This window comes from Rhinopithecus bieti, unplaced genomic scaffold (genome assembly GCF_001698545.2).
Source record: "Rhinopithecus bieti isolate Rb0 unplaced genomic scaffold, ASM169854v2 scaffold_35950, whole genome shotgun sequence".
Taxonomy (NCBI): domain Eukaryota; kingdom Metazoa; phylum Chordata; class Mammalia; order Primates; family Cercopithecidae; genus Rhinopithecus; species Rhinopithecus bieti.
The window spans coordinates 1,376,582-1,391,704 of record NW_016815506.1 but is presented as its reverse complement, the minus strand read 5'-3'; the positions used below and the strand labels follow the sequence as shown (position 1 = coordinate 1,391,704).

The following is a 15,123-nucleotide window of genomic DNA, read 5'->3' as shown; positions in this document are numbered from 1 at the left end:
GAGTGTGGGAGTCAGACTGAAGGCAGAGGGATGCTCCGTAGAGGACAGCTGCCATCGCCCAGCTCAGACGCCAGGGAGATTCCCGGGGCAGGAGAAGAAGGGAGGGGACTGAGGACTGCAGAGGAGGTAGAATATGGGAATTCTGGTGATCCATTGGATGTGAGGGGCATAGGAAGTGATAGCACTGAGGTGCTGCCTTGCTCTTGAATTGGTAGGACTTAGGGCTAGTAAGCTTTGGTATGTAAAATGTGGAAACCCCAGAGAGAGGCAAGGCCACCATCATAACTTTCATCTGCTATCTGCTGCCCTTCCCAACTCTCCAAGATTTCTTGCATCTTGGCATGGGATGCATAATGGCATCCCACTTCCTTGGGCCCTGAGCCTCATGGTCCACCTGTCACCCTGAAGAATCCACATTTGTGGAAGGTCTTGAGCAACTGGGGGTAGGTGAGCCCACACCTGCTCTTCCTCCTGTCTACCTCATCAGGGTGTGTCTTGGCCCTCAGCAGTCTATGCTCTCCCACTGGAGGGAAATGGCCTGACAGAGGAGACAGCTCCTCTCCTCTGAGATACCTCTGTGCATGGAGTGGGGATGGGGAGTGCAGCTACCAACCTGACCTTAGGGCCAGACCTACCAGACCTTAGGGCCAGCTCAGCAAGGAGTCCTGTCATCTGAGAGAGGGAGGCATTTCTAGCTCTGGGAGGAAGAGCCTTCTATATGGTCCTACAGCCCTCACACCCCACACCCTCATGGACTGTGTGTTTAGTTTGAGACCAGGGGAACACTGCCAGCACAGAGGCCCAGGAGGTGCTGAGTCAGGCCCAGGCCTGCGCTGGAGCAGTTCTGAGTTATCCTTATTCTAGGTTCAGAACCAACTCCTGGACCTCACTTGTGTCCTCAAGAACTGGGATACCCACTGCCCCAGGTCTGCTCAGTTCTTGAGTGACATGGTCCGACCTCTCCCAGCCAAGACTTCTCTGTTCATTCACCCAGGAGGCAGGCAGACACTGGGAGATGGTTCCCAGATCCCACATAGGAGGTGCTCTGCCTCGGGGTGGTTATGAAGTAGGTGCGGTTTGCTTTCTACCATTTTCCACTTCCATCCCCTATAAGTTTTGGGTCTGCTCTTCAAGGGTGGCTTCATAATCTGCCCTCCCACTACTTTGCTAAGGAATGGACAAACCCTGCAAGGCTTTCCCAAGGTGACACCCGCTTTATGTGATTCTACGCTCGTCAGACTTGGCAAATGGTGGATCACAGAGATACATCCTTTGTTCCTTCACACTAGAGAACTTTGTGGTCCCATTTCTGTATCAGACTCTCTAAGTCATGAAGGTGTGAGCTGGGACCAGGCTCATCCCAAGGGATGGTGACCCTAGATGTTGATCCAAAGAATCACAGGAGGCTCCAGCATCATTCCCCTGTATCTTACGAAATTCTGGGTGTGGCCCCTCACTACTCACACCTCTGGTTTCCTTATTTCCTTTCTTTTACCACCTTCCCTCTTAGCTTTCTGTAAATTATTTGCTAAATTGCCTAGAATCTCTTCTTCTCCTCCAAGTCCCGACCCTGAGAATTTTCTATGTCTCTGGCCCCAGTTCTCTGCTCCTCCTATATCTCATCCTCTCTTACAGTCAAGGCCTCTGCCCAGACAATTCCCTCAGCTGCCCAGTGAACTCATGATCCCACCTCATCATCTTGCCCAGGGCCAGTCACTGTTGACCTGAGTATCATCCCCATGGGGTTGTCAGGCCTGAGTCCCCCAGGTCTTTCTGCTTTCTGGTGGCTAAGTTTCACATCACCAGCCTCCCCTATAGGAGGGCCCTGCTGCCTCTAGCCTCAGGACAATGGAGGTACATCCACCTTAGGAGAAATCCATTGCTTTTCATCCTCTCTCCTGATGGAGACTTACCTAAGAATTTCAGAGAGCTGATGACCTGCAACTTGTTTCTCTTGGGTTTGGAAGGTACAGAACTAATGTTGTTTGTTTTACATTAATAAATTTGTCTTGAGTATTTTCCCTGAAAATAAAACTTAAACTTATTTACATACCTGCACTCATTACAAAAGATTTTGATCTCTGGAGACCAAAATCCCCAGGCTGGGTTGGGGGTAGAGTGGCGACAGGATTTCTAGGGGAGCTGTCTGGGGTGAGTCCTCCTTTTTCATTTGCCTCCCTTACACCACCTGGGTGAGCCACCACTCATCACCAACATTGCCAGTGGATTCTTTCCCATTCTTGGCAGCTTTACCCATCAGGGCAGGGGGAGAGAAGGAGGCAGCCACCAGGCTGTCAGAGGTGACAAGACTTCAGGTTGGACTTGAATTTCTTGCATCTCAGCTAATTGCTGTGGTGATGCATCCACCTATAAAAATTACAGTGTGGCTCACCCAGGGACCTAGATTTGTTGCAAGCTGTGGGAGGGAGGAGAGTTCTTCTTCCAGGTGGTTTCCTACAGACTGCCTGCTAGGGCTCAGAGGACCAGCTTCTTCCCTGCTGTCTCCTGAGCCCACTCCCTCTTGGCCATCACATTCCCCCTGCCCTATGGCGGCCCTCACAGACCTCTCATTTATGTACCGCTGGTTCAAGAACTGCAATCTGGTTGGCAACCTCTCGGAGAAGTACGTCTTTATCACAGGCTGTGACTCCGGCTTCGGGAACCTGCTGGCCAAACAGCTAGTTGATCGGGGCATGCGGGTGCTGGCTGCTTGCTTCACTGAGGAGGGAGCCCAGAAACTTCAGCAGGATACCTCCTATCGGCTGCAGACCACCCTACTGGATGTCACCAAGAGTGAAAGCATCAAGACGGCGGCCCAGTGGTTGAGGGACCAAGTGGGCGAGCAAGGTGGGGCGAATTACATTCTTTGACTTTCTTGGTTTCTCCTTCTTCCTCTTCCTCTCTCCCGAAGCATCTGACAGTATCAGAGACCCTGATGTCCAGATGGGGGGGGAGGGGTGACATAGGAAAGGCTCCTGCCTCAATCTGGTTGGAAGCCACTGCATGGTTTGGCCTGTTCACATGAAGGGGTAATTTCCCAAGGAAGTTTTCTGTCCTGGAAACTCAGAGAGACAGGAAAGAGGTCTCAATAGGAAGTGAGGGGGGAAGATGTGTTCTGTGTGTCCAAATCTCTAAAAATGGACATGCCTGGCCGGGCATGGTGGCTCATGCCTATAAATCCAGCACTTTGGAAGGCCGAGGCGGGAAGATCGTGAGGTCAAGAGATGGAGCCCATCCCGGCCAACACAGTGAAACCCATTTCTGCTAAAAAATACAAAAATTACCTGGGTGTGGTGGCATGTGCTTGTGGTCCCAGCTACTCGGGAGGCCGAGGCAGGAGCATCACTTGAACCCTGGAGGCGGAGGTTGCAGTAAGCCAAGATTGTGCCACTGCACTCCAGCCTGGTGACAACGAGACTCCATCTCAAAAAAAAAAAAAAAAAAAAAAAAATAGGATGTGCCTCTCTGAGGTTTCAGCAGTCCTAACCATCAGCTCCTGGGGAAATACAAGCACATTTCTCATTGGGATCAGGATAAGGGGAAGGGGGAATGAGACAGGAGGTTGGATCCCATGGGGGGTGCAGTTTCTCTCCTTGACTATGTCAGGCAGGGGAGAAAGAGATCTGGTCTCTTCTTGACATCATGGTGGGTGTTGGTTTGTCTTCAGGGCAAGTATGTACGTCAGAGTGGCTGTTCCTATTGGGAAAGGAAGCTGTGGACTGGGGCTGGCCCAAGACTGCGTGGGGACCTGCCTCATGCACTTCCAGCACACAGGGTGTGGGCCTAGGAACAGGAGGAACAGGATGGCTGGGTTGCAGAAGCAGCAGACTAAAGGAAGTCCTCCCTCCTAAAGGAACTAGTCTGGAGCCCATGCACAGGTCAGGGCAACAGAGCCCTGGAGCCAGGGGGATCCAGACAGTAACTCCCTGCTTGATTCCTCTCCTTAGCACTTATCACTAGTCAATGTACGATAGATTTTACTTATTTATTGTCTGTTTCCTCTGCTAGAATAAAGCTTCCTGGGGACAAAGATTTTTGTTCCTTTTATTTACTGTGCATCCTTAGTACCTACAATGATGTCTGGCACCCAGTAAGGTACTCAATAAATAGTTTTTGAGTGACCTAATTAATTAGTAATTCAGCAAGAGTGAGCCTCTGTCTTCAGCAGGCTGTCTCAGCCAGTTCCCTACATTCAGCCTTGAGCCACTTGCCTTAATACCTCACTTAGCATGTTAGTTTCCTGTTGCTGTTGTAACAACACAACTGTACGGTCTGAAGACATATACAAACCATTATCTTTTTTTTTTTTTTTTTTTTTTTTTTTTAAAGAGGCCGGAGTCCCGCTCTGTCGGGCCGGACTGGAAGGTTGGCAGTGCCAGATCTCCAGGCTCACTGGCAAGCCTTCCGCCTCCCGAGTTTACGCCCATTCCCCTGCTCAGCCTCCCGAGTAGCCCTGGGACTAGCAGGCCGGCCCCGCCACTTCGCACCGGCTAAGTTTTTGTATTTTTAGTAGAGACGGGGTTTCACCGTGTTAGCCAGGATGGTCTCGATTCTCCTGACCTCAGGTGATCCGCCCGCGTCCTCCGGCCTCCCAAAGTGCGCGCTGGGATTGACAGGGCTTGAGCGCCCGCCGCCCGGCCCAAAACACATTATCTTGTAGTTCCGGAGGAGTGATGTCCAAAATGGGCCTCACTGATCTAAAATCAAAGTCAGCAGAACTGTGTTCCTTCTGAAGGCTGTAGAGGAGAATCCGTCTCTGCCTTTTCCAGCTTCCAGAGGCAGCTGACATCCCCTGGCTCCTGGCCTGCTACCTCCATCTTCAAGGCCTGCAAGGTTGAGCCCAGTCTTTTTCACACTTTTCTCAATCTCTCTGATTCTCCGGTTTCTGCCTCCGTCCTCTTAGAAGGACTCATGATTATATTGGGCTCACCAGTTTAATCCAGGATAATTTCCCTGTGTTAACTTCCTCCGTAACTTTAAGGACAATTGATTAGTAACCTCCATTCCACCTGCAACCTTAATTCCCCTTTCCCATGTAATCCAGCAGATTCACAGGTTCCAGAGATAATGAGGCTGGGGACATCTTTGGGGGACCATTATTTTGCCTAAGCCACTGGGCAATATCCTTGTCTAAGAAGCACTGGGAACTGGGGTGGGTAGGGGGGTGGGAGAGGAAGTTCTTGTGTGCTTTCTCATTGCTCCTGAATGCAGAAAGGCAGGGAGATTGGGTAGGGGCATGGCTTCGGTGGGGACCCCAGCCCTAGAGGGAGGGGTGGACTAGGATTTATGTTTGTGTTGAGACCTGCCCTCAGGAGACAGTGGGATGCGCCTGCAGAGTATCTTGGGGCTGCTGAGGCTGGGGCTGTCAGGGGAATCACCAGGGCAGTAGGGCTTGGGGAATCCTTGCATGAAGGAGCTGGAAGGGGTCCTTGAGCAGTGCTTAGAGGGGTTTCCAGTGTGTCTTTAGCATCACCCTCCCTCTGGTGGAATTTTCTTTGAACTCCAATATGTAAAACAAATGAAAGGAGAGCTTCTCCTGCATTTTCCTCCCGCTAGAAGGCTTGCAAAATACAGCCTGGAAGCAACTGTTTTAGTCTGATCTGATGAAGTGTCTGAGGCCCAGAGAGGGAAGTGACTTGTTCAAGGCTGGAGGTAAAACCAGGACTGGACCTGACGTTCTTCAACCCTGGGCCCCTGCAGAGTTGAATGACCACACTTAGCATTATTTCTTTCCATTTGTACCAAACTAATTGAAATATCTCAAAGACAGTCCTCATCACATTTTCCATAATTATTTTATTTAAATCATTTATATATTTATTTATAAATATTATTGTTTCCTTCCAGGCTTGTGAGTTCCTGGAGGGATAGGATGCTGTGTTGTTCATTTTATGTCTCCTTTGCCCCGTATTTTACTTTATTTTATTTTATTTCATTTTATTTTTAGAGACAGGGTCTCACTCTGTCACCCAGGCTGGAGTGTAATGGCGCTATTATAGCTCACTGTAACCTTGAACAAGGTAACCTGTAACCTGGGCTCAAGTGATTCTCCCACCTCAGCCTCCCGGTAGCTAGAACTACAGGTGCATACCACCACGCCTGACTAATTTTTTTCTTTTTTGTAGAGACGGGAGTCTCACTCTGTTGCTCAGGCTGGTCTCAAACTCCTGGCCTCAAGTGATCCTCCCACCTCAGCCTCCCAAAGGGTTGTGATTACAGGTGTGGGTCACTGCACCTGGCCTCCTTCACCCTACAATTGTCACAGACTAGACACATGCATGAATAAATGTGTGAAGATGGATGAATGAATAAATGGATTGATTTTGGTAGTATGTGAAATGCAGTTGGTTATACTTAAGTGAATAGAGAGGGAGAAGCATGATGGGGAAGGGATCTAAACACTAATTCATTGGTATGAAAATGAAACTCTTATCCCAACGCTTATAGCTGAAATGCTGTTAGCTAACACCTTGATTGTAGCTGGCACAGAGTGCCAGCTAGTCGGCAGACTTTACTTGAATTGGGAAAAAGTGTCCCTTCAGGGAAAATGAATTAGTAAAAGATACACCTTCCTTTTATGTTATAGCCTGACCGGGTTGTGTCTTGTGCACCTGCTCAACCATCCTTGAAGGCACTGAGCCAGTGGGGAGCAAACCTTGGTTCTTTCCCAGGCCCACTGATGATTTCTATGTGGTTCTCCATCTCGCCCCCAGGCCTCTGGGCCCTGGTGAACAATGCTGGTGTGGGCCTGCCCAGTGGTCCCAATGAATGGCTGACCAAGGAGGATTTTGTGAAGGTGATTAATGTGAACCTGGTGGGACTGATCGAAGTGACCCTTCACATGCTGCCCATGGTCAAGAGAGCCCGGGGCAGGGTTATCAACATGTCCAGCTGTGGTGGTCTTGTGGCCGTCATTGGTGGTGGCTACTGTGTCTCCAAGTTTGGCGTTGAGGCCTTCTCTGACAGCATCAGGTAACTGGGCCCTGGTACTAAACCACTCCAGGTGGAAATCCCGGGGGTTAGAGAGGGTTGGGTGTGACAGCTTGTGGGCAGGGGAATTCTGCAGACAGGAAGCTAACACAATAGCAGAAGGAAGGTTAGACCTCAAGGTGCTTTCTCCAAGGACCAAGAGAAGGTATGAGGAGAAGAGGCAGGGTGGAAATACAAGGCATCGGGTGGGCCTTCCCTTGAGCAGCACCAGGGTGAGTGAAACCCTGTTTGGGCCTGTGAGAGGAGGAGGGAGAGTCCCCCAAACAGACAGACAGGCCTGGAGGCAGAGGTCCTCTCTGGAGGTCCTTAGAGGAGCATGCAGGTCTTGTGTAGACCCACACCCTTCACCACGTGGGTGTTGAGTGAGGAGTTGCTAATGGGAGGGACCTGGTGGGAGGCAAAGCTTGGCCTGGATTCTCTGTTGACTTCTTCCCGCCGGTTATGCCTAATGCAAATTGCCCAGAGACTGCTGGGCCAGTCTGGGAAAAGGCTGAGTACCTAAGAAAGGGCTTATTTGCACAAAGGCAATGCCAGGGCCATGTACAGGGGGTGGGGGAGGCATTTCTAGTTTCCTGAAAGACAAGCCCATCCAGAGGTGACTCTCCCTGATGATTGTCATCTTGAGACCCAGACTGAATGCAACTCTTCTTTCCCAGGCGTGAGCTCCACTACTTTGGGGTAAAGGTCTGCATCATTGAGCCAGGGAACTACCGGACAGCCATTCTGGGCAAAGAGAACCTGGAGTCACGCATGCGAAAGCTTTGGGAGAGGCTGCCTCAGGAGACCCGGGACAGCTACGGAGAGGAGTATTTCCGTAACTGTAAGTTCCTGGGGCAGGAGAGGGGTCACTAAGGGGGGGGCGAGTGGGTCTTGGGATCATTAGCTGGCTTTCCGTTTACAGATGGTGAGACAAAATGCAGAGGAGTTCAGGACCCAAGGTCACACAGTGGCAGAGCTGGGGTTTGAGAATAGAGAGCAAGTGGCAGAATCATCACTGCTGGAGCAGTGCAGGGAGTTAAGGGCAATTCGGCCCACTCCTGGCACCTGCCCCCACAGCATCATGATGCAGGGGAATCAGGTGAAAATGTACTGAGATAAATACAGCGAAGAGATCAAGAGCATGGCTGCTGGAGCCAGACTGCCTGGGTTCAAATCCTGGCTCTACTACTTACCAGCTAGGAGACTTTGGGCCTATTACCTAGTTTTCCCATGCCTGAGTTTTCTCATTTACAAAATGGAGCTAAAGATAGTGCCTCCTTCATGGGGTTGCTATGAGGGTTAGTATGTGTGAAGTGTTTTGCACATTCCGAGTGCTTGTTAATAAAGAAGAAAATGAGCACATGGGGATTTAAAAGAGAGGATCTCTAGGCACCTCTCTTTCTCTCCCTGAGCTGAGGGTCTCCTGTGAATCATTGGTGTTTTTGGAGGGTAGAGGTGGGACATGGCAGCTGTTTACCCTGCTGCCCCAAAACTTTGTGCTGCAAAAGTTGTCTGCTGGACATCATACGTCAACAGAGCACAAAGCCAAGACAGCCATTTTTTTCACTTAATGCATACACACTTTATTGCATTTTTGTTTTTTATTTTTGTTTTGAATCAGTAATACAAAACATGCAAGGCTGCCATGTCCCAAGCATGTGTGGGGCTGGAGAGCTGGAGCAGACATAGCGGTGTGCCTGCCCCTCACTGCCTGTAGCTTATGGCCCAGTAGGGGAGACAAACATTAATAAAAACACATGTGTTTATGACAGATGTGGATAAGTGCAACAGAGGAGAAACAGGGTTGTGAAAGAAGAATGGAGCGGGAAGTTGGGGTCCCAATTCAGGTTATGGTGAAGGGGAGAGCTTCTCTGAGTTGACTTTGAGGAGGAATAAGAGTTAGGTGTTGCTGGGAAGGGGAAAGAAAGGACTTTTTTTCTGCAGGAAGGCTTTGAGGCAGAAAACTCCATTTGAGGAACTTTAAAGAAACCAGCAGGTGGGAAGCAATGGGAGGTAGCTGGAGTATACAGAATAAGTTAGAGCATCAAAGCACACTGAGGATTAAGGGGTGAGGGACAGGAAGCCATCAAGGGTGAGTGCTAGCTTTACAGCTTGAAGAATATGGTGGATGGAGGTGTCATTCATTCTTTGATTTAGGGAAGCCTCAGGGAAAAATGTTTGGGGTACCCCTTAGATAAATTCATCTTTTAGTGCTAGACATGTTAGGATTCTGTGAGAAGAAAATGTCTAAGGATTTACATTAGTTGGGACTTAATCAGTGACAGCAGATCCAGTGCTAATTATTTAAGCAGAAAAGGAATTTCTTGCCTCACCTGACTAAAAAGTTGAGCAAGATAAACTTCAGGTACAACCTGACCCAGACTGCAAATGATGTTGCTAGGACCTGGTTTCACCCATTTCTTGGCTCTGCTTCTTTTGCGTTGACTCCAATCTCTAAGCTGTCTCCCCTGTGGGAGCCGCATAACTGCAGCATCTCTTCACCTCCACCTAGGGTGAGGTCTGCTGGGAAAATAGGAGAGTTCTTTCCAGTACCTCTCCCAAAAGTCCTAATGTACACTCTGACTTGGAGGACCTATGGTGGCCACATCATAGGGGACCACAAGATGCACCCAACCCTAAACCAGTCACTGTGCCCAGGGGAATGTGAAGGTGTGATTGGCTCAGGCTGGGCCGTGTGCTCTGCCCAGACCAATGGACACGGTGTTGGGGAGGCATAGGTCCCCAGAGGGAAATGTGCTGCCGTTGGGAGCAAGGAGAGTAGATGTTAGTGTGTGTGGGGAAATATATTTATCCTCTGTGTGATCATTCTTAGCAAAGAGTAGTTCAAATTATTTGTGGAGCTGCTCTGAAGCTGGGGCAAAGTGGATTCAGCGTGTCTGGAGACCTCACAAAGTCGTTTTCTAAGTAAGCACTCAGGGTGAAGAGTGCTTGTAGCGTCTTTAGTGTGGTCCATGGAAGAATATGTATAAAGGCAAACTCCTCTGAAACCTTGTCCAAAAACTGGTATTGTTAAAGAATAGTAAGGATTGGGCCTATTAAATATGTTAGGCCAATTCACCTGTAGTCCACACCATAATTTCAGAGGAAAATTTTCAGGCAGTGGTCAGCTACATTTAGATAAACATTTTCCCAAGTGGTTATACTAGAATTTTCGCTTCAGTTGCCCAGTGTTTATTGGGATACAGAGACGAGACAGTCTCCGGGAAACTAGCAGGGAAGATGTGAAAGTAAATACACCACCACATGAAGAATCTTGCAATAATGGACATGTGTACAAAACAAAGCAGCAGTGCAGACTTCATTCTGCTGTCACAGAAGCCTTACAGAGGTGACAGTTAATGCCTTAGTGAGTTTTGAAGGGCGAATAGGAGTATACCAACAGGGAAAGAGATGGTGGATGTTTTACACAAGAGGAAAGGTGTGAGCAACATTTTGGTGACCTGACGTAGCATTGTATGCTTTTGGAGGCAGTGCAGATTCAGGCTTGTATTCCAGCAGTCCCCCTAATCATGTTGTACAGCTCTCCAAACTTGTTTATCCATTTATAAAGTACAATTCCTCTCTCATGGATTGTTAGGAGATTTAAACAGAAATGCAAAATACTCAGCTCTGCCACAGTAAGAGCTGAACAAACCTTTGCCATTGCCATTATAGTCTGGCAGAAGTGCTGTGGGTGGTGATTGAGAAGGGGAGAGATTAGGAGTCAGATCATAAAATGCTTTGATTGCTATACTAAGGAGCATGGCTCTTATCCTAAAGGCATTAGAGAGCCTTGTAAATGGCTCTGAAATGGCGGATCAGATTTGTGTCACTGTGGGAAGGACAAACAGGCCACCTGGGAGACTACTGTAGAAACCCAGCGAAGGAGTGATAAAGACATGAAGTTCTAAGTCATGGTGGTTCTGGTGGTGGGGGGTGGCTGTGTGAGAGACAGAAGAGAGATTTAGGAGTAGTCCTAGAGCATCACTGGGTACAAACTCAGCAAGTTGCTGTGGCTGACCAAACAGGCCCCTGGCTTGTAACCCCTAGGAGCAGGCCTGATACTTTATAGACTTTATCTTGCTTAATTCTCCCAATAACAAAAACGTTTTCCCAGGTGCCCAACTCCAAAGCCTATGTCATTCCTCACTGTGAAGGAGAGTGACAAGGCTGGATGGGTCCTTCAGTCTCCCTTCCCACTCCATGCCTAGCAGGGTGCCCAGCACTGAATGGCAGCTAATATCTATTTGAGAAAACAATGAAAGCAGGTGCCTTATACCCTTTCCCATGTGTGGGGTACCTTCTTCCACCCCACTGCCTGTGTAAGCCCTCCCCACTTCTCAGAACCCAGTCCCCAGCCCATCTCACCATGTCAGCTTGCTCCACCTCCTCAGCCCACAAAGGTTTCCCTGGCTCTGAGGGGGCAGAGACAGCCCCTTGGGCATCCTGAACGATTCCTTTGGCCCTCAGCCCTGCTGCTGGTGGCCTCTGTGCCAGCTCTATGGTCAGAGGTCAGGGTGTGGTTTCCCAAGACATTACTGCCTTATGGACAGTCTGGCTTTAAGTTATTGTGGCTCTTGTTGAGATCCCAAAATGTAGTTTGGCTTTTTCCCTGCATCAGTTTTCTTTCCAGGAAACAGAAAATGGAGTTTCTGGGAGTCTGGGGTGAAGGGGACTGAAGTGACACTGCCCCATTCTCACCAACCACCCAGAAGGATACTGGCCCCGAGCGGGTGAATTCCTTGCCTGCCTGGACCATTCTCAAAGTCAGGGCAGCTTTGGCTTCCTCTCCATTTTCAAGTTTTCATCCCTCATCAGGGCAGTCTGACTTTAAAGCACCATTTTCTCTGGAGTCCTCAGGGCTCTCAGTGAAGCATGAATCCCTCTGTCCTGGGGTGAGGATGCACATGAGGGCCTGGTGGGTGTGTGGTGTGGCCTTTCTCTTATTTATGTCATGAGCTTTGGCAGACTTGTACCACCTGGGGGCTCTGTCCCCATCTCCACTCCTGTGTGCCAATGCAAATAGAACAGCCCCTCACATTTGTGAGGGCCCCACGAGGTGCTTGTCTATTCCTTAAATTATTTGAGTCCACAATGGCCAATGGCCTTACGACCAAGGTAGGGGCAGTATTACTATTTTTAAATAATATTTTCTCCTGTATGTTTTTGTTTAAATGTGGGAACTCTAGGAAGTACATAGAAGAAAAAAAAAAAAAAGGCTGTCTTCCCATCATGTTTGCTATTCTGTACTCCCCCAGTGTCTACCCTGCTATTAATCATCTTTGTTATTCTCCAGGAGACTTTTTTCTTTTTTTTTTTTTTGAGACGGAGTCTCACTCTTGCCCAGGCTGGAATGCAGTGGTGCGATCTTGGGTCACTGCAACCTCCTCCTCCCGAGTTCAAGTGATTCTCATGCCTCAGCCTCCCTAGTAGCTGCGGTTACAGGCATGCGCCACCATGCCTGGCTAATTTTTGTATTTTTAGTAGAGAGGAGATGTCACCACATTGGCCAGGTTGGTCTCAAACTCCTGACCTCAGGTGATCGACCTGGCTCGGTCTCCCAAAGTACTGAGGTTACAGGCCCGAGCCACTATGCCCAACCTTCAGGAAAGATAGTATTATCTCCATTTTACAGATAATAAAAGTTTAAGCTCAAGGTAATATAACTAATAAGTGGCACAGTTTTAAGAATGCTCACAGTTCTTCTCATCACCAGTCTAATGCAATAGTAGGAATTCAATGCACAATTGTTGAATTCAGGAAGATAAATAAGATTGATTATTTATTTATTTATTTATTTATTTATTTTGAGACAGCGTATCATTCTGTTGCCCAGGCTTGAGTGCAATGGTGCGATCTCGGCTCACTAAAACCTCCGCCTCCTGGGTTCAAGTGATTCCGTATCTCAGCCTCCTGAGTAGCTGGGATTACAGGCATGTGCCACCATGCCCGGCTAATTTTCATATTTTTAGTAGAGATGGGGTTTCACCATGTTGGCCAGGCTAAGATTATTTACAATAGTCTTATAAATGTGTGTTTGTATAAGGGACCACCTGGAGGGTGTAGCAGACCTGCCTGAAATGTTAGATCAGGGATCTCGTGGAAAAGGTAGTTGGACAGAATTCAGAAGAAATCATCTTTTATGAAGAATAACAGAGCCTTTTTCCCCTCTCTGCCCTCAAACAGATACTGACAAGTTAAAAAACATAATGCAGGTGGCAGAGCCCAGAGTCAGAGATGTCATCAACAGCATGGAGCATGCTATTGTTTCCCGGAGCCCTCGCATCCGCTACAACCCTGGCCTGGATGCCAAACTCCTCTACATCCCCCTGGCTAAGTTGCCCACTCCTGTGACAGATTTCATCCTGAGCCGGTACCTTCCAAGGCCAGCGGACAGTGTCTAAACTGGGGAGGCTCAATGGGTCAGTGGAGCCTAGAAGTGGGGGTGGAAGGAAGGACTGTGGGGTCACAAAAGGTGGTATCAGATATCCTGGGGGCACTGGCCGCAAAGGACGCTTGGCTCAGCTGACACCCACTGCTGTCGAATTTACCAGTAACTTCTAACAGAAGATGAATGCCTCTTCCCACCCTCTGGGACCACACAGAAACCTGAGGTGGTATTTGCAAGTTCAGCGATATGCAGCAATGGCTCCAAGGACATCTGGCACCCAGTCAGGATATGGCTTTTTCTGGTCCTGGAAAAGTCATGGAGAAGAAAACCAGCTCCTGAGGAATCATGAGCCCCTTTCAGTTATCACTGCCACTGAGAAATACTGTGGGATAATCTTGCCTCCAGGAGAATCTAACCACCTTCCTACTGGGTGCCTCAATATGCATGACTTCATTCACATAACCCATCACTGAAGTACGTAGTAGGGCAGATAGGGAGTGCAAGATTACATCAGACAAAAGTTTAAAATATTTTCTCTTTTTAGATTCTTCTATCTGTAGGTGATTGGGATCCACATGAAATAACATTCATTTATTTAATCACCATTGAGTAATTTTTCAAATATTTATTGAGCACCTACTACCTACCAGGCACTTTGCAGGTGCTGGGGGAATATAAAGATGATTAAACCATGGTCTTGGTTATTTATTGTTTATTTTGTGTTTTGCTTTACTTTGTTTTAGCACAATATCTAGTAGCTTAGTTAGGACAAATGATGATAGAAGGAATAGAAATCAGAATACAAATTTTTAGAGCTATGAAGGACCCTGGAGGTGTTCATCCAATACTTCAAAAACTTGACTGTACCTTGTAATCACCCAGTTAATTAAAAAATACAGACTCCTGCACCAATATTAAAAAATCTGATTCAGTAGGACTGAGACAAGGCCCAGAAGTATGTGTTTGTAACAAGGACCTAGAAGATTCTGATGCACCTGAGCAATTGGGAGCCACTTATTCCATAGACTAAGTAACTTAACACTCAGAGGGGAAGTGACCTACTTAAGCCCCAGCTTAGTAACTAAGACAAGGATAGAAATGAGGCGTTCAGACTCCCAGACCAGGATTCTTTTTCAGTTATAGGAAAATCCATTTCTGAAGTTAGTAACACTGTCAAATAAGTCATTGAACTAATTTTTTTAAAAAAGACTTAAACTCCTGGGTCATAGGGAGTTCTGTTGAAAAGACTTTTTTTGATCTTGATAAATGGTCATGTAATAAAGGTCAAATGTTATTTTTTTAACTAAAATATCTTTAATTTGGGTCTCTTCAACATCTGAAAATAATAAAATATAATCCAGGTATATCTGCAAAGACTCTTTCCAAATAAGGTAAGACTCACAGGCTCCAGGGGTTAGCTTATAGATATATCTTTGGGGAGCTACCATGCAACTCACTATAGTTTTAGCACTTCTATTCCTGGCACCAAATTCTAAATCAGATAGAATGCACTCAACAACAGGTAACAGAAAAGCCAACTCACAAGTCACAGAAAAACCAACTGGCTTAAACAATGAAGAGTGAGGGCAGGGCCCAGTGGCTGAATGATGGCATTGAGGCTGTAGGCATTTTCTACTTCTTTGCTCTGCTGCCCACAGTTTTAGCTTTACCCTTTGTTATTGTGGTGTGACTGCCAGGCAAAGGGAACTCTACATTTCCTCATTCACAACTTATAGAAGAAGGAAAAGCCTGCCTTTCCACAG

General features: G+C 47.8%; 1 protein-coding gene across 1 annotated transcript; it reads left to right on the top strand.

The window, feature by feature from the left end:
• Positions 1-2,408: 2,408 nt before the first annotated feature.
• On the top strand, positions 2,409-14,054 carry SDR9C7 (short chain dehydrogenase/reductase family 9C member 7). The gene is made up of 4 exons (XM_017853283.1): positions 2,409-2,847; positions 6,714-6,972; positions 7,647-7,810; positions 13,156-14,054. The coding sequence occupies exons 1-4, from the start codon at positions 2,547-2,549 to the stop codon at positions 13,371-13,373; spliced, it is 942 nt and encodes a 313-aa protein (XP_017708772.1). The 5' UTR covers positions 2,409-2,546; the 3' UTR covers positions 13,374-14,054.
• The last annotated feature ends 1,069 nt before the right edge of the window (positions 14,055-15,123 follow it).